This window comes from Mya arenaria, chromosome 12 (assembly GCF_026914265.1).
Source record: "Mya arenaria isolate MELC-2E11 chromosome 12, ASM2691426v1".
Lineage (NCBI taxonomy): Eukaryota > Metazoa > Mollusca > Bivalvia > Myida > Myidae > Mya > Mya arenaria.
This window is the reverse complement of record NC_069133.1, coordinates 58,482,567-58,508,843: the sequence shown is the minus strand read 5'-3', so window position 1 is coordinate 58,508,843 and position 26,277 is coordinate 58,482,567. Positions and strand designations below refer to the sequence as shown.

The 26,277-nt window shown below is 46.4% G+C and overlaps 2 protein-coding genes across 2 annotated transcripts; one reads left to right on the top strand and one right to left on the bottom strand.

Moving 5' to 3' along the window:
• Nucleotides 1-494: 494 nt before the first annotated feature.
• On the bottom strand, nt 495-24,917 carry LOC128211497 (hexokinase-4-like). Its single transcript, XM_052916355.1, has 11 exons — nt 23,987-24,917; nt 23,105-23,267; nt 21,879-22,021; nt 13,159-13,380; nt 12,772-12,871; nt 12,433-12,512; nt 10,760-10,872; nt 3,712-3,867; nt 3,228-3,367; nt 1,722-1,861; nt 495-1,419 (listed from the first exon to the last, which is right to left on the bottom strand). The coding sequence occupies exons 1-11, from the start codon at nt 24,170-24,172 to the stop codon at nt 1,177-1,179; spliced, it is 1,686 nt and encodes a 561-aa protein (XP_052772315.1). The 5' UTR covers nt 24,173-24,917; the 3' UTR covers nt 495-1,176.
• Nucleotides 5,148-6,487, top strand: LOC128211499 (heat shock protein beta-1-like). Its single transcript, XM_052916361.1, has 2 exons — nt 5,148-5,352; nt 5,631-6,487. The coding sequence occupies exons 1-2, from the start codon at nt 5,234-5,236 to the stop codon at nt 6,037-6,039; spliced, it is 528 nt and encodes a 175-aa protein (XP_052772321.1). The 5' UTR covers nt 5,148-5,233; the 3' UTR covers nt 6,040-6,487.
• Nucleotides 24,918-26,277: the final 1,360 nt, after the last annotated feature.

Below are 26,277 nucleotides of genomic sequence, written 5' to 3'. Positions count from 1 at the left end.
TTGGCCACCTCAACAGTAAGCAATACATTCGAATGGCCACATCAACAATAAGCAATACATTCGAATGGCCACCTCAGCATTTAGCAATACATTCGAATGGACACCACAATAATAAGCAATACATTCCAATGGCCACCACAACCATAAAAGTACATTCGAAAGGACAACAAAATAATAAGCAATACATTTGAATCACCAACACAACAATTAGCAATACATTCAAATGGCCACCTCAGCAATTAGCAATACATTCAAATGGCCACCACAACAATTAGCAATACATTCGAATGACCACCATAAAAACAAGCAATACATTCGAATGGCCACCACAACAATAAGCAATACATTTGAATGGCCATAATAACAATAACTGAATAAGCAATACATTCGAATGGCCACCATAACAATTAGCAATACATTCGAAAGGCAATCACAACAATAAGCAGTATATTCGAATGGCCAACTCACGTAAAGATTTAACGCAAGTTCTTGCATAATAGCGTTTACGTTATACGTTTTATTAAGTATTTTCGCAAAACATGTAAGAATACAATGTATGGAAACAATCAATGAATTTATAAACCTCTACCATTCTGCAAATTTTAGTTTTAGTTTGCATTTCTTTGGCTCCGTCACAATCAAGCATTTTTAAATCCTTATTTCATTCGGGGAAGTATTACCACAATAAAATACATCACATTTCTCTCTCTTATGTGAATCTCTGCCTAAAGTGAATGTTTCATACATATTGAGTATATTCAGGAACAACATTACACACTCCTACTATGGAGCAACCAACGTCTGAGATTAGCCTTTTTAGTATGTTATGCTTCCTGGAGTATTTGATTAACTTGCAAGTAAAAATCATATTCTGTTGTGTGTTTTTCGAGTGTCTACATCTTTAAGCGAGCTTATCTCGTATATATGCTAAGTATACATGTTTGGTGACACTTGGACTTGTCCCCGGCCTCGACCACGTGCATATTGTACCAAGTCACTCCAGAACAACCAAGCCTTATAATCGAGACCTCAATCCTTTATCAGATACATGCATTAATTTGTTCATTTTAAATGAAAAAAAACCTTGTATGGCACAATCGTAAATTGTCTAACATTCTTTTGCTTTTCACCTTGTAGTTTTAAGCATCTAAACAATATTTCAACAATAATTTATTTTTAAGCATTGTCAGCATCGTTGTCCTTTAATGCTGCTCCTACAATTGCCTCAGACGCCTTAACTTCTGGCTGTGTAACTAGTGGCGTCTCTTCCGGTTTCTCGTCAGCGCCACCGGATGCCCCGTCAGAGTTGTTTACCATTGGTACCGGTGGATCCAGGTTACCGCCTTTAATTCTTTCGGCGACAGCGGCGGCAAGGGCCGCTCCCCTGCCGCTTCGATCCGGGGCTGCTACCAACCGGAACTAGAAACAAAGGGGTTAACTGAGTTTTGTTCAAACATAATTGCAATCATAATTCTGTTAATGAGAATGCAGGCATCGGACAATCATTAGAATTCTTCGAAATTTTACTTAAAACTATATTTTACAAAATATGTAATTGTTGTTGTTGTTGCCGCTGTCGTCATCGTCATGGTCGTTGCTGTTGTTTATAATCTCATTTTGAAAAAAAAATGCAAAAGAACAACAGCTTTCCCACGTTATGTGTTAATTCTTCGTACCGTGCAACCATATATTAACTTTATGCCAATCAATTCGTCAGCTACCTGTTTCGTTGTCTTCATGAAGATCGGTATTTTCTCCATCAGAATAGATCGGAAGGTCGGGTGGTACCGGTAAAGGGCGCCGTCAACCGCAACTCCCACCACGTCCGTCTGTGCGACACGGTCTATCAACGTAGCCAGGCCTGAAAGAAAGCAAAATTCTAAAATGCGTTCCACCAACGTGGCCGTGTGTAAGCTTATTTATACTCGCACTCAGGCCTTGCCCATTCGGCTAGTGCTCCAATCAGATTGTTAGTCATTTTAAGGTTTTGGCGCATAGTGCACTGACAGAACGTAACCCTGATTCGAGATACTCTGGTTTTTGAACGTGCACCAGTGTATAGCACTGTCACAAGGGGCCGCCATTTAACGTGCACCAGTGTATAGCAATGTCACAAGGGGCCGCCATTGAACGTGCACCAGTGTATAGCAATGTCACAAGGGGCCGCCATTTAACGTGCACCAGTGTATAGCAATGTCACAAGGGGCCGCCATTTAACGTGCACCAGTGTATAGTAATGTCACAAGGGGCCGCCATTTAACGTGCACCAGTGTATAGCAATGTCACAAGGGGCCGCCATTTAACGTGCACCAGTGTATAGCAATGTCACAAGGGGCCGCCATTTAACGTCCCATCCGGAAGACGATTAGAATATTTAGTGCGGTGGCGGGTAATCGAACCTGCGACACCTGAATTGACAGTCAAGTTTGTTACCAATAGACCACGGATCCACCACCAATCCGGATGACGATGATAATGAAATAAAAGAAGCTAGAGCCACCACAAGACACGATAAGGGCCCTGAATGATGGCGACTTAAATGACATAGGGAGCAATTTGAATATAATATTCTTGACAGTTATTTCTTTTTCAGAAAAACACACACTATGAACAATGTGACCGGAGTGACAGATAGACATGCATATTGGCAGACATACTGTCATACTGGTGGATTGCTATAGTGCACCCGCACAATCTGTGTGTAGCCCCTTATCAAAGAATTTAAACTATTAAAGTCGGTGTCCAGGTCTATGTTAGATGCAATGCCTGTGATAATTCAACATAGTAAATGAGTCATGGTTCGCATAAGATGGGTGATACCACCAACCTGCCAGGCACCGAAGACATACCCGAGGTTTTTAAATTTTCACTTATCTTATCTTGAATGGCCGTGTTTATTATTTACTAGAATGTATCCTAACGAAACTTTACCTAGGATGACGAGTGCAGCTGCGCGAGTGACACACACGGTGGAGCACAGGACACTCGATCTCAGAAATCTTGGGCAGGTGTTAGATATGTTGAATAATCTTTCAGGCTAGCCATGACTAAGTTGATATTAAGTAGGGTGAACCCAAAATTCAACTGGAGGAACGAGTGTATCTGCGCGAGCTGACACGAGTTAACATACATGTTCGAGAACACCACGAACAATCTCAAAAGCCTTGTACAGTTGTTAGATGCATTAGTAGTTAATATTAAGTAGGGTGTAACCCACGGTATTTTACCTAAAGCGACCAGAGTGGCTGCGCGAGTTGACACGAGTTGACAAACATGGTGGAGAACACGGCACTCGATCTCAGAAGCCTGTGGCAGGTGTAAGTCCTCCCACACGTGCCGGGTGTGCACGAACCGAATGTCCTCCTCACTAAAAGCAACATTGGTACAAGTCTCATGATTGCTATCGCTAAAGGCAAAACCCTTAAAAATAATGTTAATTCATATAATCTTCTCATCCGACATAACAGTTAGTAAGGAACTGTCCCATGTCGTAATTCTAAAATCTGATAATTATAATAAAGGATATTGAAAACAAGAAAAAAAATGAATAATGCACCAAGGTTCATGTTATAATAATGGTCAATTAAGTTTAAGCAAAATACGTGAACCATCGGAATATAACAAATAAGACAGCAATATTATTAACATGCATGCACTGTATAATTGGGGTTCTTCTAGTTGATATGCTGGCAATGAGAAATACATGTATACCTTAGACTTTCTGAGATGTATTTGGTGTAGAAGCGACCCCTGGTGTTCAGCTCCTCGCTCCAGTGATCCTGGAACATGATGTCACAATCTCGTAGTTTCGCGAGCACGAGACGCACGAGCTCTCCAAGATGCTCACCGGAAATCATTTTTTCGTAACTGCAGTGAAAACGAATATTTATGTAAAATACATTTTCTTTCGTAACAATAATTACTAGCTGTTAGTATTAAAGTTTATGTGTGAGCCAGGTGTACTATTAATGTGATAGAGGAATGTGTTATGTTTCTTTTTTCTAAATACAAGCCCCGCCAATTAAACATCAGACCGTGTACAAGAAAACGCTGACCGAAATAAATGCGTATTGTGTTTTGGAGTAATCGATATCGTGGGAACTGACTGCTTGATTGAGAGTAAAGATGTCGTCAGGGGCATCTATTGGTGCAGTTTCACGTAGGCACTATAAAAGCCATAGGCCAGCATACTTATACTTTATAAAATTGTTCAATCATGCTTATGAGGAAGAATGCCTCTGCTCTTCCGTAATCCCAGGTCCTTGCAGGCCTCAACATTATGGACTGCTGCCTGAGCGTCTAGTGGAGTAGAACTGTCCGCGGCTCCAAGAGCTGCCCAAGTCACACGAGTGTCGGGACTTTAGTTTAATCAATATGTTATTACAAAATTTTACAGACAATTAGTACAAAACGTGAATATGATGAATAATCGATTGGAAAACAAATTAAATACACGTAACTTATATTAATTCCTTTCCATGAAAAAGAAATTTACAAAATAATATAATTTACAACAGGTTACAAGTTGGGAACATGACATTGAGATTTGACTTACATGCATTAAAGTTCAAACATTTTATTTTAATCAAAGGAAGTAATAATCTTTAAGGGGAAAGACTTCGAGACGGCTAAAAGAACAGTCGGAAGAATGGAAAAATGAACGTTTAGACGAAAACATGGCGCAACGGTGCCATATTTCGGAGGATGCTTATGTATGTCAATTTGTTCTAAAATAACGCATTTGGTTTAAAGTGTCGTGTAATCAAATACATCTGTTCAATAAAATGTAATGCTTTGAAATCTTCTTAATCATAGTTATATTTCATTATCAGTCCATTTAAATAATCACACAATAACATACTTATAAAATCCTTTGTGCAATGTAAGAGTGCTTTTTCGTGGAAAACACGATATCGATCCGAAAATTAGGACAAACTTGTTTACCATCAGGCAACCGGTCTAATCACTAGCATGACGCGTCTCGAAGATTCTCGATATGCGAAGCGAACAGCGACGAGCGATTTGATTGGATACGATTATGAACGGAATGCATACGGAAACTAACGAGAGCACAGACTAGAACAATCTGGAATACAGCGAGGTTATTTTCTAAATCGGACAGTCCAGAAATTTCGAAAAGTGTATTTAAACAAGTCTGGAAGGCGTTTGGTAATACAAATTGCAAATAGGACAGAAAGGTTATAAGAGGAAAGAAATTCAGAAATACTTAAAAATGGACACTTGGCTCATTGTTCCTAGCCGCCATAGGCATGATCTGGATTATTTTGACAGACAGAGGGATATGTACTCCAAGTGGATGCATCTCTTCGATCCCCATTTGAGTGCTATGAGGTGAGTGTTTTACCTTCAATATTTTTGCAATAAGAAGTTTTCTTTTAAAGACATACTTTTTTCTTGTTATACATGCGTCACTATTTAACAAAATTAATTTGAATTCATTGTTTAAGCATACGATGCATTTTATACGTCATATTCATGAATGAATTTATGTAATTTCAAGTCCTCGGATCATGAAAATTTGGAACTTTGTTTTTGCGGTGCTTTAGAACATAACTGATCAATTTTAATCATTTGGATGTGCAGTAACCGATAATCGTATGCATTTTCAGATACGACGATTCCTTCAGACGTTTCGAAAGCGAACTGGATCGTGTCAAACGAGAGCTGCTGAAACTTGACACAGAACCCGCTGACATTGAAGTGGCTGAGCCCTTCATTACCGACGCGGACGGCAATAGGAAGCTGCAGCTCCGTTTTAACGTAAACGAGTTCGCGCCGGAAGAAATAGCCGTAAAAACAAACGGCCAAGATTTACTCGTGCAAGCGAAGCACGTGGAAGATTCACCGGGAAAGAAAGTTCACATTGAGCTCCACAAGAAATACAAGCTTCCGGAAAACGTAGACCCCAAGATGCTAAAATCCACCCTCTCGCGTGACGGTGTTTTGCAAATTGAGGCACCCGCACCGCCTGAGGTTGAGGCGCCAAAGGAAAACCTCGTTCCCATCGAGAAGCTGTAACAGTCGTGATGGTTTCCAAGACGGGTAGCTGACATTGTTGCTATGGTGATTGTGAGAACATTTGAATGTGTAATGTTTGAATGGAGAGACTGTAGCAGGAATGATTCATTGTAAGATTTGAACGATTGTTTTGATTGAAATGTATATTTCACTCTTGGATATTTTCGTTGACATTTTGATTTTTGAAATCAGAACAAAAATATCACCTAACCGAACCTATTGAGTGCAAGAATGTTGTTTATAAAGATAGGTATTTTCGCATTATTGTGTTCTCTTAAGTTGTTAATAAGTGTTTTTTGTGAGTTTCTGTTCAAACTTCAAAGCCATGCGAACATGATGGTTGTTTTTTAAACTGTAGTATATCATTTGTATTATTTTGCTTTTCTATTATTTTACTACATCTTGCTCGTATAACGACATTTCAAGTAAAATAAATGTTATAAATTGATGCTATGTCTTGTTATGTTAAACAAATGGTTGAGTGTGCTCATATGGTACCAGGTTCGATTCAGGGGGCTGTTTTAATACAGACCTTAGTCGATTTTAGTCGTGAAATTATCTTAGTGCCATAGTTTCATTATGTTGCTGCACACTTATGTGAACTGGACTTCAGCCAATATTGAAAATGAATACAAAGTTGAGAAATAAAACAACTCGATGTATGGCCATTTGTAAAGTGTATACAGTTTTAAGATAATTAAGATTGACAACTAGAATTAGAAAAGACCCCACAGGACTAGATCGACGTCTAGTGGCCTTAAACGCGCCTTTAAGCTCGACTTTCTATCAGGATTTCTGTTTCAAACTAAATGGACCAAATACTTGAGATCACCAACCCATAAACTCACATCTCCGTTCCGCATATTTACTCCCCACCACATCCACATATACAGTAGAAACCCGTTGGCTCGATATGCCAGTCACCGAGCAAAATACATCGAGCCTCGCGAATATCGAGCCAAGTGGAAATGCTTACACAGAGTAAAACAAAATTGGTCTTATCCATCCAGTTCGAGCCAACGAGATCATTGAGCCAAGCGATATCAACCAACGGGTTTCGATTGTATACTAACACCCCTTTCCCTTTATGTAATAACATGATTCGAGCATGCATTTAGGTCACCAGCAACCCTACCATTCACCCGCCAAATAACAGACACACTCCACCCCCTTCCCGTCCCATAAACCCCTTAATCCACCCTCTATACACCCCACCTCATCCACATATCCTCATCCACATATATTCCTTCCTTCACCTCTATATTCCTCTCTCCACATATCCATGTATCATTTCCTCCACCCTCTATTTACCCCTCTTCTCACCCACATATACTCCTTCCTCCACCTCTATATTCCCCTCTCCACATCTCCATGTATTCTTTTCTCCACCCTCTATTTTCCCCTCTCCTGACCCACATATACTCCTTCCTCCACCCTCTATATTCCCCTCTCCACATCCTCATGTATCCCTTCCTCCACCCTCTATTTTCCCTTCTGCTTATCCACATATACTCCTTCCTTCACCCTCTATATTCCCCTCTCCACATCCTCATGTATACCTTCTTCCATCGTCTATATTCCCATTCCTTATCCACATAATATACTCCTCCATTAACCATCTATATTCCCCTCTCCACATCCTCATGTATCCCTTCTTCCACCCTCTATATTTCCATTCCTCATCCACATATACTCCTTACTCCACCCTCTATATTCCCCTCTCCACATCTCCATGCATCCCTTCCTCCAACCTCTATATACCCGTCTCCTCATCCACATATACTCTTATCATCCTTTATATTCCCCTCTCCTGATCCACATATACTCCTTCCTCCACCCTCTATATTCCCCTCTCCACATCCCCATGTATCCCTTCTTCACCGTCTATATTTCACCCCTCCATCCACCATCTATATACCCCCTCCTCATCCACAGATACTCATTCATCCACCCTCTATAAACCTCATCATCACCATGGACCCCCACCTACACCCTCTATATACCCCCTCCTGACCATTATGTACCCCCACCTACACCCTCTATATACCCCCTCATCATCACTATGTACCCCCACCTACACCCTCTATATATTCCCTCCTCATCACTATGTACCCCCACCTACACCCTCTATATATCCCCTCCTCACCACTATGTGCCCCCACCTACACCCTCTATATATCCCCTCCTCACCACCATGTACCCCCACCTACACCCTCTATATATCCCCTCCTCACCACCATGGACCCCCACCTACACTCTCTATATATCCCCTCCTCACCACTATGTACCCCCACCTACACCCTCTATATATCCCCTTCTCACCACCATGTACCCCCACCTACACCCTCTATATATCCCCTCCTCACCACCATGGACCCCCACCTACACCCTCTATATATCCCCTCCTCACCACCATGTACCCCCACCTACACCCTCTATATATCCCCTCCTCACCACCATGTACCCCCACCTACACCCTCTATATATCCCCTCCTCACCACTATGGACCCCACCTACACTCTCTATATATCCCCTCCTAAATACTGTGTATCCCCACCTACACCCTCTATATATCCCCTCCTCACCACCATGTACCCCCACCTACACCCTCTATATATCCCCTCCTAACCACCATGGACCCCACCTGCACCCTCTATATATCCCCTCCTCACCACCATGTACCCCCACCTACACCCTCTATATATCCCCTCCTCACCATTATGTGCTCCCACCTACACTCTCTATATATCCCCTCCTCACCACCATGTACCCCACCTACACCCTCTATATATCCCCTCCTCACCACTATGTACCCCCACCTACACTCTCTATATATCCCCTCCTCACCACCATGTACCCCCACCTACACCCTCTATATATCCCCTCCTCACCACCATGTACCCCACCTACACCCTCTATATATCCCCTCCTCACCACTATGTACCCCCACCTACACTCTCTATATATCCCCTACTCACCACCATGGACCCCACCTGCACCCTCTATATATCCCCTCCTCACCACCATGTACCCCACCTACACCCTCTATATATCCCCTCCTCACCACCATGGACCCCCACCTACACCCTCTATATATCCCCTCCTCACCACTATGTACCCCCACCTACACCCTCTATATATCCCCTCCTCACCACCATGTACCCCCACCTACACCCTCTATATATCCCCTCCTCATCACCATGTACCCCGACCTACACCCTCTATATATCCTCTCCTCACCACTATGTACCCCACCTACACCCTCTATATATCCCCTCCTCATCACCATGTACCCCGACCTACACCCTCTATATATCCTCTCCTCACCACTATGTACCCCACCTACACCCTCTATATATCCCCTCCTCACCACCATGGACCCCCACCTACACCCTCTATGTATCCCCTCCTCACCACCATGTACCCCACCTACACCCTCTATATATCCCCTCCTCACCACCATGTACCCCACCTACACCCTCTATATATCCCCTCCTCACCACTATGTACCCCCACCTACACCCTCTATATATCCCCTCCTCACCACCATGTACCCCACCTACACCCTCTATATATCCCCTCCTCACCACCATGTACCCCACCTACACCCTCTATATATCCCCTCCTCACCACTATGTACCCCCACCTACACTCTCTATATATCCCCTCCTCACCACCATGTACCCCCACCTACACCCTCTATATATCCCCTCCTAACCACTATGTACCCCCACCTACACCCTCTATATATCCCCTCCTCACTACCATTTACCCCACCTACACCCTCTATATATCCCCTCCTAACCACTATGTACTCCCACCTACACCCTCTATATATCCCCTCCTCACCACCATTTACCCCCACCTACACCCTCTATATATCCCCTCCTCACCACTATGTACCCCCACCTACACCCTCTATATATCCCCTCCTCACCACTATGGACCCCCACCTACACCCTCTATATATCCCCTCCTCACCACAATGTACCCGCACCTACACCCTCTATATATCCCCTCCTCACCACCATGGACCCCCACCTACACCCTCTATATATCCTCTCCTCACCACCATTTACCCCACCTACACCCTCTATATATCCCCTCCTAACCACTATGTATCCCCACCTACACCATCTATATATCCTCTCCTAACCATTATGTACCCCCACCTACACCCTCTATATATCCCCTCCTCACCACTATGTGCCCCCACCTACACCCTCTATATATCCCCTCCTAACCACTATGTACTCCCACCTACACCCTCTATATATCCCCTCCTCATCACCATGTACCCCGACCTACACCCTCTATATATCCCCTCCTCACCACCATGTACCCCCACCTACACCCTCTATATATCCCCTCCTCATCACCATGTACCCCCACCTACACCCTCTATATATCCCCTCCTCATCACCATGTACCCCCACCTACACCCTCTATATATCCCCTCCTCACCACCATGTACCCCGACCTACACCCTCTATATATCCCCTCCTCACCACCATGGACCCCCACCTACACCCTCTATATATCCCCTCCTCACCACCATGGACCCCACCGACACCCTCTATATATCCCCTCCTCACCACCATGGACCCCCACCGACACCCTCTATATATCCCCTCCTAACCACCATGGACCCCCACCTACACCCTCTATATATCCCCTCCTCACCACCATGGACCCCCACCTACACCCTCTATATACTCACGTTCCCTTGCCTGGGCTTTTCGCGTGTTCGTCCAGGTCCCTGTCATACTCGTTCATGAAGAAGTCCAGGCATCCATCACTCCCGAACCCGTACCATTCTGTGTCTATCACAACCTGGGGAACAGAATATAGAGTGCGGAAAATAGAGGGATCCATATACATGTACGTTCGTTTGTGTGGCGGTTGTTTCGTAGAACACTTTCTTCACACAACTAGAAATGTGTCCATAGGACACGGATGCCCCACTTCGATTTTTTTGTCACAGAAAATAAGCCATAATGATTATTCAGGATAATATGAGGGCCCTAACTCCTAAATGATTAAAGCGATTTCCATGGCTATCGAACTTGATCAAGATATTATGGTCACAAACATGTGTTAAAAGTTTGGTGAGGATTGGACAAACAGTTTTCAAGAATTAGATCGGAAACAATCTTCGGGACGTATTTTTCAAGTCTTTTTTTGCAAATAAAGGGCCGTAACTCCTAAATGACAAAAGCGATTTCCATGGCTATCGAACTTGATCAAGATATTATGGTCACAATCATGTATGTAAAGTTTGGTGAGGATTGGACACATACTTTTCAAGAATTAGATTGGAAACATATATTTTTTAAGTATTTTTGGCAAAAAAGGGCCGTAACTCCTAAATGACTAAAGCGATTTCCATGACTATCGAACTTGATCAAGATATTATGGTCACAAACATGTGTTTAAAGTTTGGTGAGGATTGGACAAACGGTTTTCAAGAATTAGATCGGAAACAATCTTCGGGAATTTTTGGCAAAAAAGGGCCGTAACTCCTAAATGACTAAAGCGATTTCCATGACTATCGAACTTGATCAAGATATTATGGTCACAAACATGTGTTTAAAGTTTGGTGAGGATTGGACAAACGGTTTTCAAGAATTAGATCGGAAACAATCTTCGGGACGTACGTACGTACGTACGTACGTACGGACAAGGGCAACCCTATATGCCGCCACTTTGTGGGGGCATAAAAACACATTTTTGTGCTAGGGTAAGGCATGGATTGGTTATTGCTTGAAATTGTGTAAAAGCAGCTAGTCAGAGACTATTCACAGAGTTTGTATACAAAATCATTTAACTAAGCATTAATAAATAACCGCTGGTCATCGCTTAACAAGCTGACCTGCAGGGGCGAATCTATAGTTTTAACTCGTTCATGTATCGAATTTCTTTTCGCACCATTTTTCTAATGTTACTTGTGGCAACCGGCACATGTTACAATTGAAACCGACATGTACGGGAGGTTCTTAAACTCAATCCTGCGTCTTAATCCGACTACGCACATGAACGTATCTCCAGAATATAGTGACTATGACAACCACCATTCATAATTCTCCAATCAGGCCGATCTGTTGTTATTGAAACTGACATGTTTGATTACTAAACTGAATGGGACTAGCATTCACGGGCCTTAAATCAGGTCGGATCAATCGCCTTAGAAACGGACTTGAACGTTGTATTTTTGTTAATGTCCTCTAAGGACTGACCGGTCCGCCAATATTGAAAATGTCATTGACCTATTAGTTGACAATTGAAACATTAGGTGGCGGTTACTAATGTGACCAACATGTAAGGGGTGATCCTTTACAAACAGATATATACGAAGAATGATTGATTATGAAAACTGATACTATTGAAACTGACCTGTAAGGGCGGATCTTGATCTCCATCCCACGTCCCCACACGATCTAGTCGCTCCATGTAGCACGCGTTCACGCCCTTTGCTGGAATTGTGTGAAATCGGAACTTTTGAGGCGCATAACAAATACTACGTATTATAATAATGTTTTGATTAAATCGTTATAATCCTACTATACATAGCGAAAGATGACACAGCTGCCCCGAAAGACGAATGAAAACAAAATACCTGCCGTCTTAGTTTATTAATAATAGTTGCATTATCAATAATACTAGTATTATAAAACCAAGATTTAAAGTACAAAACAATATGGCGTGGTTCTAGCGCATTGGTCCCCGGCTTACACAAAATGATCCCTATGGCACATGTTGGGTCCTCAAAGGCGCCAGATAGCAGCGTTCCTACTGTGTCGTTCACAACCGCGTCCACAACAATGTTTATTTCCTGAAATAGAAGTTTTGAACTGCCATTACAAAGTTAAGATACAAATGTATATGCCAGCAGAAAAAAATAAATGTGTGTATCTAGTTCACCTTTTAGACTCTCTTCTTCATCCAGCTATTAAATATTGAATAGTTTTTCTTCTTTTTTTCGCTGGATACATGAAATATCGTGTTAAAACAGTCACTGTTGTGCTATGTATATTATGTGCCTTCCAGAGGTTACCGTCGGAAGCAAAACAAAACCTGTTACGTAATCACTCAAACAATACGGATACTGCACATGCATACCCCTTTCTTTTTGAAGGCCGCCTCCAACAAGGCTACTACTTCCTGTCCCTCGACACCCTCCACGTGCACACTCTTCGTCCAGTGGGTAAGCACGGCACGGTTGAGCGCGAGGCGGCGGCACGGGAACGCAAACGTGAACCCCATCGGAAGTGGCTCCGCCGTATTCAGGAGATCCCGTTGCTTCAGGAAGCGATGAACGAAGGAGGCAAGAAAGTCGAAGAGCTGGAAAGTGTAATGATATCTCTTTTTGTTATTGTTTAAGCGCGAATAAGAAAGCAACTGTGAAAATGGCCGGGATTGCATCGTCGGAAGAAATACACAAAAAGTATCGTGTTTATTGTGAATAATGCTCCAGACCCAATAGACCCACTAGCAAGACACTCTGCTGCAGACTGCCGTCAAGATTTAGTTATAAATATGTTACAGCTACATACAAAACATGACATCAAAAATGCGTTCAATAGAGAATGAACAGCTGCTTCTAGTTATACCTCGTTACGAGACAATATCAACTTTGCCTTTTGGTTATTTCCGTAATGACTTTATCAATTGGGACAGTTATTGACATGTTGTGACGTAAAGGATGAACGCCTGGTACATACCACATATATAAATTAAGACTTGCAATTCTCTCATTCAAGTACGAATTGAAAACTAATTATATCCGTTGTTTATACGATAGAAAACATACAGCGTAGAAGAAATCAACAGTAGCCCATGATCACAGGCGCCACTGCCGACCACGCCACGAGACTATACAACAGTAGCCCATGATCACAGGCGCCACTGCCGACCACGCCACGAGACTATACAACAGTAGCCCATGATCACAGGCGCCACTGCCGAGGACGCCACGAGACTATACAACAGTAGCCCATGATCACAGGCGCCACTGCCGAGGACGCCACGAGACTATACAACAGTAGCCAATGATCACAGGCGCCACTGCCGACCACGCCACGAGACTATACAACAGTAACCAATGATCACAGGCGCTACTGCCGAGGACGACACGAGACTATACAACAGTAGCCCATGATCACAGGCGCCACTGCCGACCACACCACGAGACTATACAACAGAAGCCCATGATCACAGGCGCAACTGCCGAGGACGACACGAGACTATACAACAGTAGCCCATGATCACAGGCGCCACTGCCGACCACGCCACGAGACTATACAACAGTAGCCCATGATCACAGGCGCAACTGCCGACCACGCCACGAGACTATACAACAGTAGCCCATGATCACAGGCGCCACTGCCGACCACGCCACGAGACTATACAACAGTAGCCCATGATCACAGGCGCCACTGCCGAGGACGCCACGAGACTATACAACAGTAGCCCATGATCACAGGCGCCACTGCCGACCACGCCATGAGACTATACAACAGTAGCCCATGATCACAGGCGCCACTGCCGAGGACGACACGAGACTATACAACAGTAGCCCATGATCACAGGCGCAACTGCCGAGGACGCCACGAGACTATACAACAGTAGCCCATGATCACAGGCGCCACTGCCGACCACACCACGAGACTATACAACAGTAGCCCATGATCACAGGCGCCACTGCCGACCACGCCATGAGACTATACAACAGTAGCCCATGATCACAGGCGCCACTGCTGAGGACGACACGAGACTATACAACAGTAGCCCATGATCACAGGCGCCACTGCCGACCACGCCATGAGACTATACAACAGTAGCCCATGATCACAGGCGCCACTGCCGACCACGCCATGAGACTATACAACAGTAGCCCATGATCACAGGCGCCACTGCCGAGGACGACACGATACTATACAAGTAGCCCATGATCACAGGCGCCACTGCCGAGGACGCCACGAGACTATACAACAGTAGCCCATGATCACCGGCGCCACTGCCGACCACGCCACGAGACTATACAACAGTAGCCCATGATCACAGGCGCCACTGCCGACCACGCAACGAGACTATACAACAGTAGCCCATGATCACAGGCGCCACTGCTTACCACACCACGAGACTATACAACAGTAGCCCATGATCACAGGCGCCATTGCCGGCGACGCCACGAGACTATACAACAGTAGCGCATGATCACAGGCGCCACTGCTTACCACACCACGAGACTATACAACAGTAGCCCATGATCACCGGCGCCACTGCTTACCACACCACGAGACTATACAACAGTAGCCCATGATCACAGGCGCCACTGCTTACCACACCACGAGACTATACAACAGTAGCCCATGATCACAGGCGCCACTGCTTACCACACCACGAGACTATACAACAGTAGCCCATGATCACCGGCGCCACTGCTTACCACACTACGAGACTATACAACAGTAGCCCATGATCACAGGCGCCACTGCTTACCACACCACGAGACTATACAACAGTAGCCCATGTCACCGGCGCCACTGCTTACCACACCACGAGACTATACAACAGTAGCCCATGATCACCGGCGCCACTGCTTACCACACCACGAGACTATACAACAGTAGCCCATGATCACAGGCGCCACTGCCGACCACGCCACGAGACTATACAACAGTAGCCCATGATCACAGGCGCCACTGCCGACCACGCCACGAGACTATACAACGGTAGCCCATGATCACAGGCGCCACTGCCGACCACGCCACGAGACTATACAACAGTAGCCCATGATCACAGGCGCCACTGCCGACCACGCCACGAGACTATACAACAGTAGCCCATGATCACAGGCGCCACTGCCGACCACACCACGAGACTATACAACAGTAGCCCATGATCACAGGCGCCACTGCCGACCACACCACGAGACTATACAACAGTAGCCCATGATCACAGGCGCCACTGCCGACCACGCCACGAGACTATACAACAGTAGCACATGATCACAGGCGCCACTGCCGACCACGCCACGAGACTATACAACAGTAGCCCATGATCACAGGCGCCACTGCCGACCGCGCCACGAGACTATACAACAGTAGCCCATGATCACAGGCGCCACTGCCGACCACGCCACGAGACTATACAACAGTAGCCCATGATCACAGGCGCCACTGCCGACCGCGCCACGAGACTATACAACAGTAGCGCATGATCACAGGCGCCACTGCCGACCACGCCACGAGACTATACAACAGTAGCCCATGATCACAGGCGCCACTGCCGACCACACCACGAGACTATACAACAGAAGCCCATGATCACAGGCGCCACTGCCGACGACGCCACGAGACTATACAACAGTAGCCCATGATCACAGGCGCCACTGCCGACCACGCCACGAGACTATACAACAATAGCCCATGATCACAGGCGCCACTGCTTACCACACCACGAGACTATACAACAGTAGCCAATGATCACCGGCGCAACTGCCGACCACGCCACGAGACTATACAACAGTAACCAATGATCACAGGCGCTACTGCCGACCACGCCACGAGACTATACAACAGTAACCAATGATCACAGGCGCTACTGCCGAGGAGGACACGACATAATACAACAGTAGCCCATGATCACAGGCGCCACTGCCGAGGACGACACGAGACTATACAACAGTAACCCATGATCACAGGCGCCACTGCCGACGACGCCACGAGACTATACAACAGGAGCCCATGATCACAGGCGCCACTGCCGAATACGCCACGAGACTGTACAACAGTAGCCAATGATCACAGGCGCCACTGCCGACCACGCCAAGTGACTATACAACATTAGCCCATGATCACAGGCGCCACTGCTTACCACACCACGAGACTATACAACAGTAGCCCATGATCACAGGCGCCACTGCTTACCACACCACGAGACTATACAACAGTAGCCCATGATCACAGGCGCCACTGCCGACGACGCCACGAGACTATACAACAGTAGCCAATGATCACAGGCGCAACTGCCGAGGACGCCACGAGACTATACAACAGTAGCCCATGATCACAGGCGCCACTGCCGAGGACGACACGAGACTATACAACAGTAGCCCATGATCACAGGCGCCACTGCCGACGACGCCACGAGACTATACAACAGTAGCCCATGATCACAGGCGCCACTGCCGAGGACGCCACGAGACTATACAACAGTAGCGCATGATCACAGGCGCAACTGCCGACCACGCCACGAGACTATACAACGGTAGCCACTGATCACAGGCGCAACTGCCGAGGACGCCACGAGACTATACAACGGTAGCCGATGATCACAGGCGCCACTGCTTACCACGCCACGAGACTGTACAACAGTAGCCCATGATCACAGGCGCCACTGCCGACGACGCCACGAGACTATACAACAGAAGCCCATGATCACAGGCGCAACTGGTGAGGACGACACGAGACTATACAACAGAAGCCCATGATCACAGGCGCCACTGCCGACCACGCCACGAGACTATACAACAGTAGCCCATGATCACAGGCGCCACTGCCGAGGACGCCACGAGACTATACAACAGTAGCCCATGATCACAGGCGCCACTGCCGACCACGCCACGAGACTATACAACAGTAGCCCATGATCACAGGCGCCACTGCCGAGGACGCCACGAGACTATACAACAGTAGCCCATGATCACAGGCGCCACTGCCGACCACGCCACGAGACTATACAACAGTAGCCAATGATCACAGGCGCCACTGCCGAGGACGCCACGAGACTATACAACAGTAGCCCATGATCACAGGCGCCACTGCCGACCACGCCACGAGACTATACAACAGTAGCCCATGATCACAGGCGCCACTGCTTACCACACCACGAGACTATACAACAGTAGCCCATGATCACAGGCGCCACTGCCGACCGCGCCACGAGACTATACAACAGTAGCGCATGATCACAGGCGCCACTGCCGACCGCGCCACGAGACTATACAACAGTAGCCCATGATCACAGGCGCCACTGCCGACCACACCACGAGACTATACAACAGTAGCCCATGATCACAGGCGCCACTGCCGACGACGCCACGAGACTATACAACAGTAGCCCATGATCACAGGCGCCACTGCCGACCACGCCACGAGACTATACAACAGTAGCCCATGATCACAGGCGCCACTGCTTACCACACCACGAGACTATACAACAGTAGCCAATGATCATCGGCGCAACTGCCGAGGACGACACGAGACTATACAACAGTAGCCCATGATCACAGGCGCCACTGCCGACCACGCCACGAGACTATACAACAGTAGCCCATGATCACCGGCGCCACTGCCGAGGACGACACGATACTATACAACAGTAGCCCATGATCACAGGCACCACTGCCGAGGACGACACGATACTATACAACAGTAGCCCATGATCACAGGCGCCACTGTCGACCACACCACGAGACTGTACAACAGGAGCCCATGATCACAGGCGCCACTGCCGAATACGCCACGAGACTGTACAACAGTAGCCAATGATCACAGGCGCCACTGCCGACCACGCCAAGTGACTATACAACATTAGCCCATGATCACAGGCGCCACTGCTTACCACACCACGAGACTATACAACAGTAGCCCATGATCACAGGCGCCACTGCTTACCACACCACGAGACTATACAACAGAAGCCCATGATCACAGGCGCCACTGCCGACGACGCCACGAGACTATACAACAGTAGCCCATGATCACAGGCGCAACTGCCGAGGACGCCACGAGACTATACAACAGTAGCCCATGATCACAGGCGCAACTGCCGAGGACGACACGAGACTATACAACAGAAGCCCATGATCACAGGCGCCACTGCCGACGACGCCACGAGACTATACAACAGTAGCCCATGATCACAGGCGCCACTGCCGAGGACGCCACGAGACTATACAACAGTAGCCCATGATCACAGGCGCAACTGCCGACTACGCCACGAGACTATACAACGGTAGCCAATGATCACAGGCGCAACTGCCGAGGACGCCACGAGACTATACAACGGTAGCCGATGATCACAGGCGCCACTGCTTACCACGCCACGAGACTGTACAACAGTAGCCCATGATCACAGGCGCCACTGCCGACGACGCCACGAGACTATACAACAGAAGCCCATGATCACAGGCGCAACTGGTGAGGACGACACGAGACTATACAACAGTAGCCCATGATCACAGGCGCCACTGCCGACCACGCCACGAGACTATACAACAGTAGCCCATGATCACAGGCGCCACTGCCGAGGACGCCACGAGACTATACAACAGTAGCCCATGATCACAGGCGCCACTGCCGACCACGCCACGAGACTATACAACAGTAGCCCATGATCACAGGCGCCACTGCCGAGGACGCCACGAGACTATACAACAGTAGCCCATGATCACAGGCGCCACTGCCGACGACGCCACGAGACTATACAACAGTAGCCAATGATCACAGGCGCCACTGCCGAGGACGCCACGAGACTATACAACAGTAGCGCATGATCACAGGCGCCACTGCCGACCACGCCACGAGACTATACAACGGTAGCCGATGATCACAGGCGCAACTGCCGAGGACGCCACGAGACTATACAACGGTAGCCGATGATCACAGGCGCCACTGCCGACCACGCCACGAGACTATACAACAGTAGCCCATGATCACAGGCGCCACTGCCGAGGACGCCACGAGACTATACAACAGTAGCCAATGATCACAGGCGCCACTGCCGACCACGCCACGAGACTATACAACAGTAGCCCATGATCACAGGCGCCACTGCCGACCACGCCACGAGACTATACAACAGTAGCCCATGATCACAGGCGCCACTGCCGAGGACGCCACGAGACTATACAACAGTAGCGCATGATCACAGGCGCCACTGCCGACCACGCCACGAGACTATATAACGGTAGCCGATGATCACAGGCGCAACTGCCGAGGACGCCACGAGACTATACAACGGTAGCCGATGATCACAGGCGCCACTGCTTACCACACCACGAGACTATACAACACAAGCCCATGATCACAGGCGCCACTGCTTACCACACCACGAGACTATACAACAGTAGCCCATGATCACAGGCGCCACTGCTTACCACACCACGAGACTATACAACAGTAGCCCATGTCACCGGCGCCACTGCTTACCACACCACGAGACTATACAACAGAAGCCCATGATCACAGGCGCCACTGCCGACCACGCAACGAGACTATACAACAGTAGCCCATGATCACAGGCGCCACTGCCGACCACGCCACGAGACTATACAACAGTAGCCAATGATCACCGGCGCCACTGCCGACCACGCCACGAGACTATACAACACAAGCCCATGATCACAGGCGCCACTGCCGACCACACCACGAGACTATACAACAGTAGCCCATGATCACAGGCGCCACTGCCGACCACGCCACGAGACTATACAACAGTAGCCCATGATCACAGGCGCCACTGCCGAGGACGACACGATACTATACAAGTAGCCCATGATCACAGGCGCCACTGCCGACCACGCCACGAGACTATACAACAGTAGCCCATGATCACAGGCGCCACTGCCGAGGACGACACGATACTATACAAGTAGCCCATGATCACAGGCGCCACTGCCGAGGACGACACGATACTATACAACAGTAGCCCATGATCACAGGCGTTACTGCCGACGACGCCACGAGACTATACAACAGTAGCACACGATCACAGGCGCCACTGCCGACCACGCCACGAGACTATACAACAGATGCCCATGAATACAGGCGCCACTGCCGACCACGGCACGAGACTATACAACAGTAGCCAATGATCACAGGCGCCACTGCCGACCACGGCACGAGACTATACCACAGTAGCCCATGATCACAGGCGCCAATGCCCACGACGCCTCGAGACTATACAACAGTAGCCCATGATCACAGGCGCCATTGCCGAGGACGACACGATACTATACAAGTAGCCCATGATCACAGGCGCCACTGCCGAGGACGACACGATACTATACAACAGTAGCCCATGATCACAGGCGTTACTGCCGACGACGCCACGAGACTATACAACAGTAGCACATGATCACAGGCGCCACTGCCGACCACGCCACGAGACTATACAACAGATGCCCATGAATACAGGCGCCACTGCCGACCACGGCACGAGACTATACAACAGTAGCCAATGATCACAGGCGCCACTGCCGACCACGGCACGAGACTATACCACAGTAGCCCATGATCACAGGCGCCAATGCCCACGACGCCTCGAGACTATACAACAGTAGCCCATGATCACAGGCGCCACTGCCGACGACGCCTCGAGACTATACAACAGTAGCCCATGATCACAGGCGCCACTGCTTACCACACCACGAGACTATACAACAGTAGCCAATGATCACAGGCGCCGATGCCGAGGACGACACGTGACTATACAACAGTAGCCAATGATCACAGACGCTCCTGGCGACGACGTCACGTGACTTTACAACAGTAGCCATTGATCACAGGCGCCACTGTCGACGACGACACGAGACTATAAAACAATAATACCTCAACTGTTCTTTCTGAAAATAGTCAAGCTAAAATAACAACAGTTGGTACACTATGTGACGTTTTAGTTTCTATCATGTTTATGCCCATGTCATTATCATGTGCATGTGTTTTGTGTTGTTTTCGCTCTTTGGGGTGTAGACTCTTAGTTCATGTACAATACTACATATAAAACGAACCGATGATTTTCCAAGCCGCCCGAGTCCCTAACCCACAACGCACCTGTTCGGCAGTACCGGTCTTTAGCAGTTTCTCGGAGATGAACCCATTTTTGCTGTCCAAATTGCACGTGCCATTCTCGAGCGTGACGAGCTCGATACGCAGGTGGTGGCTCCCGAACTCCAACGCCAGCGACTGACCCGTCTCTAGAAATAGGAAATGATTTGGGTTAACATTCACGTTTTGTTTTGTGAATGCAATAATCCCTGGAATTCCGACATTTACACGTCTAACAGTTTGCAATGGAATGTTGCGAATTCCATTTAAAAGTTATGAAATATGAAAATTATGGCAAAACATCAGGCCCCAATTTCTCGAAACTCATTAAGTGAGCTTAGCTTAATCTTGATAAAAGGGACTACAGAAGTTTCAAGAAATTGGGGCAAGTCTGATGTTTCCATTTTTTAAGCTGGTGATTATTTTAAGATTGTATGACAGAAAAAGAAAGTTTCAATTGGTCTTGATTTACCCCAATTTAATTTGCTTTATTAATGTGTAGTTCTAGTTTTCTTTGCCTGAGTCTTGTTTTTGTTTCCAACATGAATGGGCATAAAACGTTGCATGTCATTTACATATGTACATTTAATAAAAAGGACGATCACTCTGCGCCGTTTGGACACGACACAGACGAAGGTACGGTACAAATTGACTTGTTCTTTCTTGTGATAGGCATAAGGCCAACCCCAAGCCGCCACTTTTGTTCTTTGGCCATATAGACACAGCTCACAGCTACGTCCGACGTATGTTATGTATTTAGTTGAACGGATGTTTTCTAATGCGTGGTAGCGCTAATGCATGGTAGCGCTAAATTAATGTGTGGTAGCGTAAGGCCACATCCCATCTATTTTTCGCCACTCAAAATCTCAAACATCTTTAAAACATTAACAACCTGGGACACGCCACGACGAATGTCGAGCGGCTTACGGGCGAGTTTTTTATTTTAATATAGGAGAGAAAAATACACCAAGATGGCCAATTTCAGAGAAGATATATATATTATATATAGAATTGTCTTGGGGGAACTCCAAACCCCTTCTTCTAACATTTAAACAATGCATGGTACGTTTCTGGGAGAAACTTGCATGCATTTTATTCCCTTCAAGTTGCGCTAAAATCCTGAAGCCGCCCTTGTATTGACCGGTATTTCCTCGTGCGTGGAGGGGGTTGACGTATTGCATATGTCTTCCACACCCACTTTCCTAAGACCTAGCAAAACACTCAAAACCAACCTCCACCGTTGGGTACATCACGGACGTAGGTAGGATACATCTGCACCGGTGCGTGATCGTGCGTGGCGGGGTTAAGACCACGCTCCATATTCTCGAGCAGTAGCTGCTGAATGCGGACATAGTCCTCGTGCGGACGGACGAACGGCGTGATGATGTCTTGGATCTGAAAACGTCACAGCAAACTTTAATTGTTCCAGAAATTTCAACGGAAATTGTTTGTCTGGAAATCGCGCCGTGTCGAGACATTGTAAAACAGCATTAGGACACTACATTCATAATTGTGTTCGTCATAATAATGTATAACTTCAGTATTCAGTCCATCCGCTGGGAGTACTAATAATTTAAATCAATTCACGTTTGCGTTTGGAATGCTCGGTAATTGCAGGAAGTATAGAGGCAAGTTGTATAGAACTGGGTAATTCTCTGGTTAGGTCAAATTTAGCTGAAATGTTCATTGATCGGTAAATATTTATCCAACAACTACTATTAACCAATCAAGTCATCTTAACATGCAAACTAAAGGAAATATAACATGAGGATAACTTATCCAAGTGTAATACAAATCCTAAAACTTCTCCACTAAAGCCTATGCCTTACCAATTTATGGCCCTCCTCTATTTGTTCTACAGAGATGCACTGACTATCCAATAGAACCTATCGTCCTAACCTATCCCTTATTCCCTCACAATAATCCGTGACCAAACTTATAACAACTGCCAGTGAGCCTAGGAGGGAGTCTTGCACTTGTCTTAGATTTAGAGCCCGACTCCAAACCACTCTATTTCAAAGCCTCTAAAATCTACTACCCCTCCTAACTAAGGGTCCCTTCTACCCAGCACGCCACACTAACCATACCCAACCAAAACCTTTTATCCAACTTACCACAGTGTCAGAAGCATCTGCAAGTAAACCAAGAAGGGCCTCTTGCACCTGGTCGACGGAGAGGCCCTGCACTTGTTTTTGCATCATTGAACCTCTCGGTGTAATGGAGGCCCGTGGAGTAGACCCCATCATCGCTATCAGGTCCGAGGTGGACAGTTTTTCACTAGATGGACTCTGTTTATGCATGGTTATTGTGACTTTGACTGTGTTCACCTCTGTCAATTCAATGCGATTTAAAGAGCGGCTGAAGTTTGAATGATGTTTATGTAATTGGTAGCTAGTTTTGCTTATTATCTTGCCTTTGTTGACGTTGTCACTCTGTTAGTGTTGATGCTGTGTGATTAAATCAGCTAATCGCATAACCTACATTCAAGCTTTTGAAACGTAGAATTCACTTGTACCGGTACCACGTTTCACATGTAAATAAATGTAGTTCAATCAATATAATACACTTAATACAACGCGTTTAAGTAGGTTGATTATACATAGACACAAAAGAAATATTCCACGCTTTCATGAGCTTTTACTCGATGTTATAATTCCACGTTAATCATACACTCCACAAACACACGAAAAAGCCAAATATGTGCATACGATTCACTCACATGGCATGTGAAAATATTGCTTTTAACATACAAAAAATGCACAGATCAATCTTAACCACAATAAAGTAGGTTACTTGTTGTTTATTTAGCAATAACGTCAACAATATAAGTCCGAGTGTGTTTTCTTTTCACTAATGCATGTTGCATCCACGTGAAGGTTAAAGTTAAAACAATCCTCTCTTACAAAGTTAAATCGGTCACAGTAGTTCACAGCCTTAATGTTTTGTAAAACATGTACACAACTTAATGTATAGTGAGGTTTGGTAACCAGCTACGCTTTAGCAGACGATAACTCTTTTTCGTATTCAGCAATCAGCATTCAGCAGTGTTATCATATTTTCACCTTGACATTTACAAGTCTGTTATTATTCAGCAGATTGCGCGAACGACCTTCGAAAGTAATTCTTCATTTTCCCTGAAACTGTTACACACAACGTGGAATTCTCATAAACCAGGCAGTACATGTATATCAATGTCACTAGAACAAAAGTGGCAACTCGGCTCTTGGCGTTCAATACATTGATTTTCCATTGTAGGAAATCAGGGAAGAAAGTAGCTTTAAGTAAGATTTCTCTCTCGAAAAAGTATGTCACTCAAGTTGCCAACATTATGGAACCTCCTTATAGGTGATAGTGCATATGAATAACTTAGAATTTTAGGCAGGCTATGCGGGATAACGGGGCATGGAATAGGCTCCCAATGCCTATTTGCAACATATGTATTAACTGTTATGGTGCGGAAACCTTAAAACGAGCAAGGAAACCATAACGACCGAGTCACCTTCCATCCGAGAGAACCTTGTGGTATAGGGACATATATAGTCTGCAGATCGCTATTTACCCCATATACTGGTATTTTTATGGTGTTGAAACCTTTAAACGAACAACCGGGAGAGCAAAGCGACCTTTATTACCGTGCAGTAGAGAGACCTTGCCATAGGTGATGGAACATGTGAATAACCTAGGATTTTAGGCAGGCCGCATGCAGGATAGGGACATGGAATAGGCTTCCAATGCCGATTTACACCATATCCTGGCATTGTTATGATGCGGAAAATTTAAAAAAAGAGCTGGGGGACCGTGCCCATGAGGGATATGGCATACGAGCAAGCGGACAAGATGGACCTATGTCAAAGTGAAGCCGAAAGCTAGCTGAAGCCTTGGTGATGGCATATGTTAATAACCTAGGGTTCTAGGCGGGATATGCGGGATAGGGACATGAAATAGGCTCCCAATCCTACCTGGCCCTCATTGATTACCTGTTATGGTGCGTAAACCTTTAAACCAACAAAGAACAAGCGTCTTATATTTCAGTGCGGCCCTAGGTGGCATATGTGAATAACCTAGGATTTTAGGAAGGTTATGGGGGTAGGTACACGGAATAGGCTCCCAATGCCTACCTGACCCACATTAATTACCTGTCATTGTGCGGAAACCTCATTATGAGCAAGGGGACCAAGGTAATGGTACATGTGCATAAACTAGTAGTAAAGGCAGGGTTCATGTGTGTGGGACAGGTACACGAAATCGGTTCCCAATTCCTATTTTGCCCATTTCAATAACTGTTATGGTGCCACACCCGACAAGGATTTTAGGCTATTTGTAGATTTCTATTAACAAATTATTTCCGCAATTTTAAAGCAAAGTGGATGAACATTTCTGTTATAAACAGTGTTATCTGATGTTG

Bases quoted from the DNA above. Each gene is read 5' to 3' on its own strand.
- LOC128211497 (XM_052916355.1), bottom strand. From the start codon at position 24,172: ATGCATAAACAGAGTCCATCTAGTGAAAAACTGTCCACCTCGGACCTG. The intron at 23,268-23,986 runs GTAAGTTGGATA...TGACGTTTTCAG, and splicing joins CAGATGCTTCTGACACTGTG to ATCCAAGACATCATCACGCC. The intron at 3,868-10,759 runs GTGAGTATATAG...TTTTCACTGCAG, and splicing joins AAAAGCCCAGGCAAGGGAAC to TTACGAAAAAATGATTTCCG.
- LOC128211499 (XM_052916361.1), top strand. From the start codon at position 5,234: ATGGACACTTGGCTCATTGTTCCTAGCCGCCATAGGCATGATCTGGAT. The intron at 5,353-5,630 runs GTGAGTGTTTTA...ATGCATTTTCAG, and splicing joins CCCCATTTGAGTGCTATGAG to ATACGACGATTCCTTCAGAC.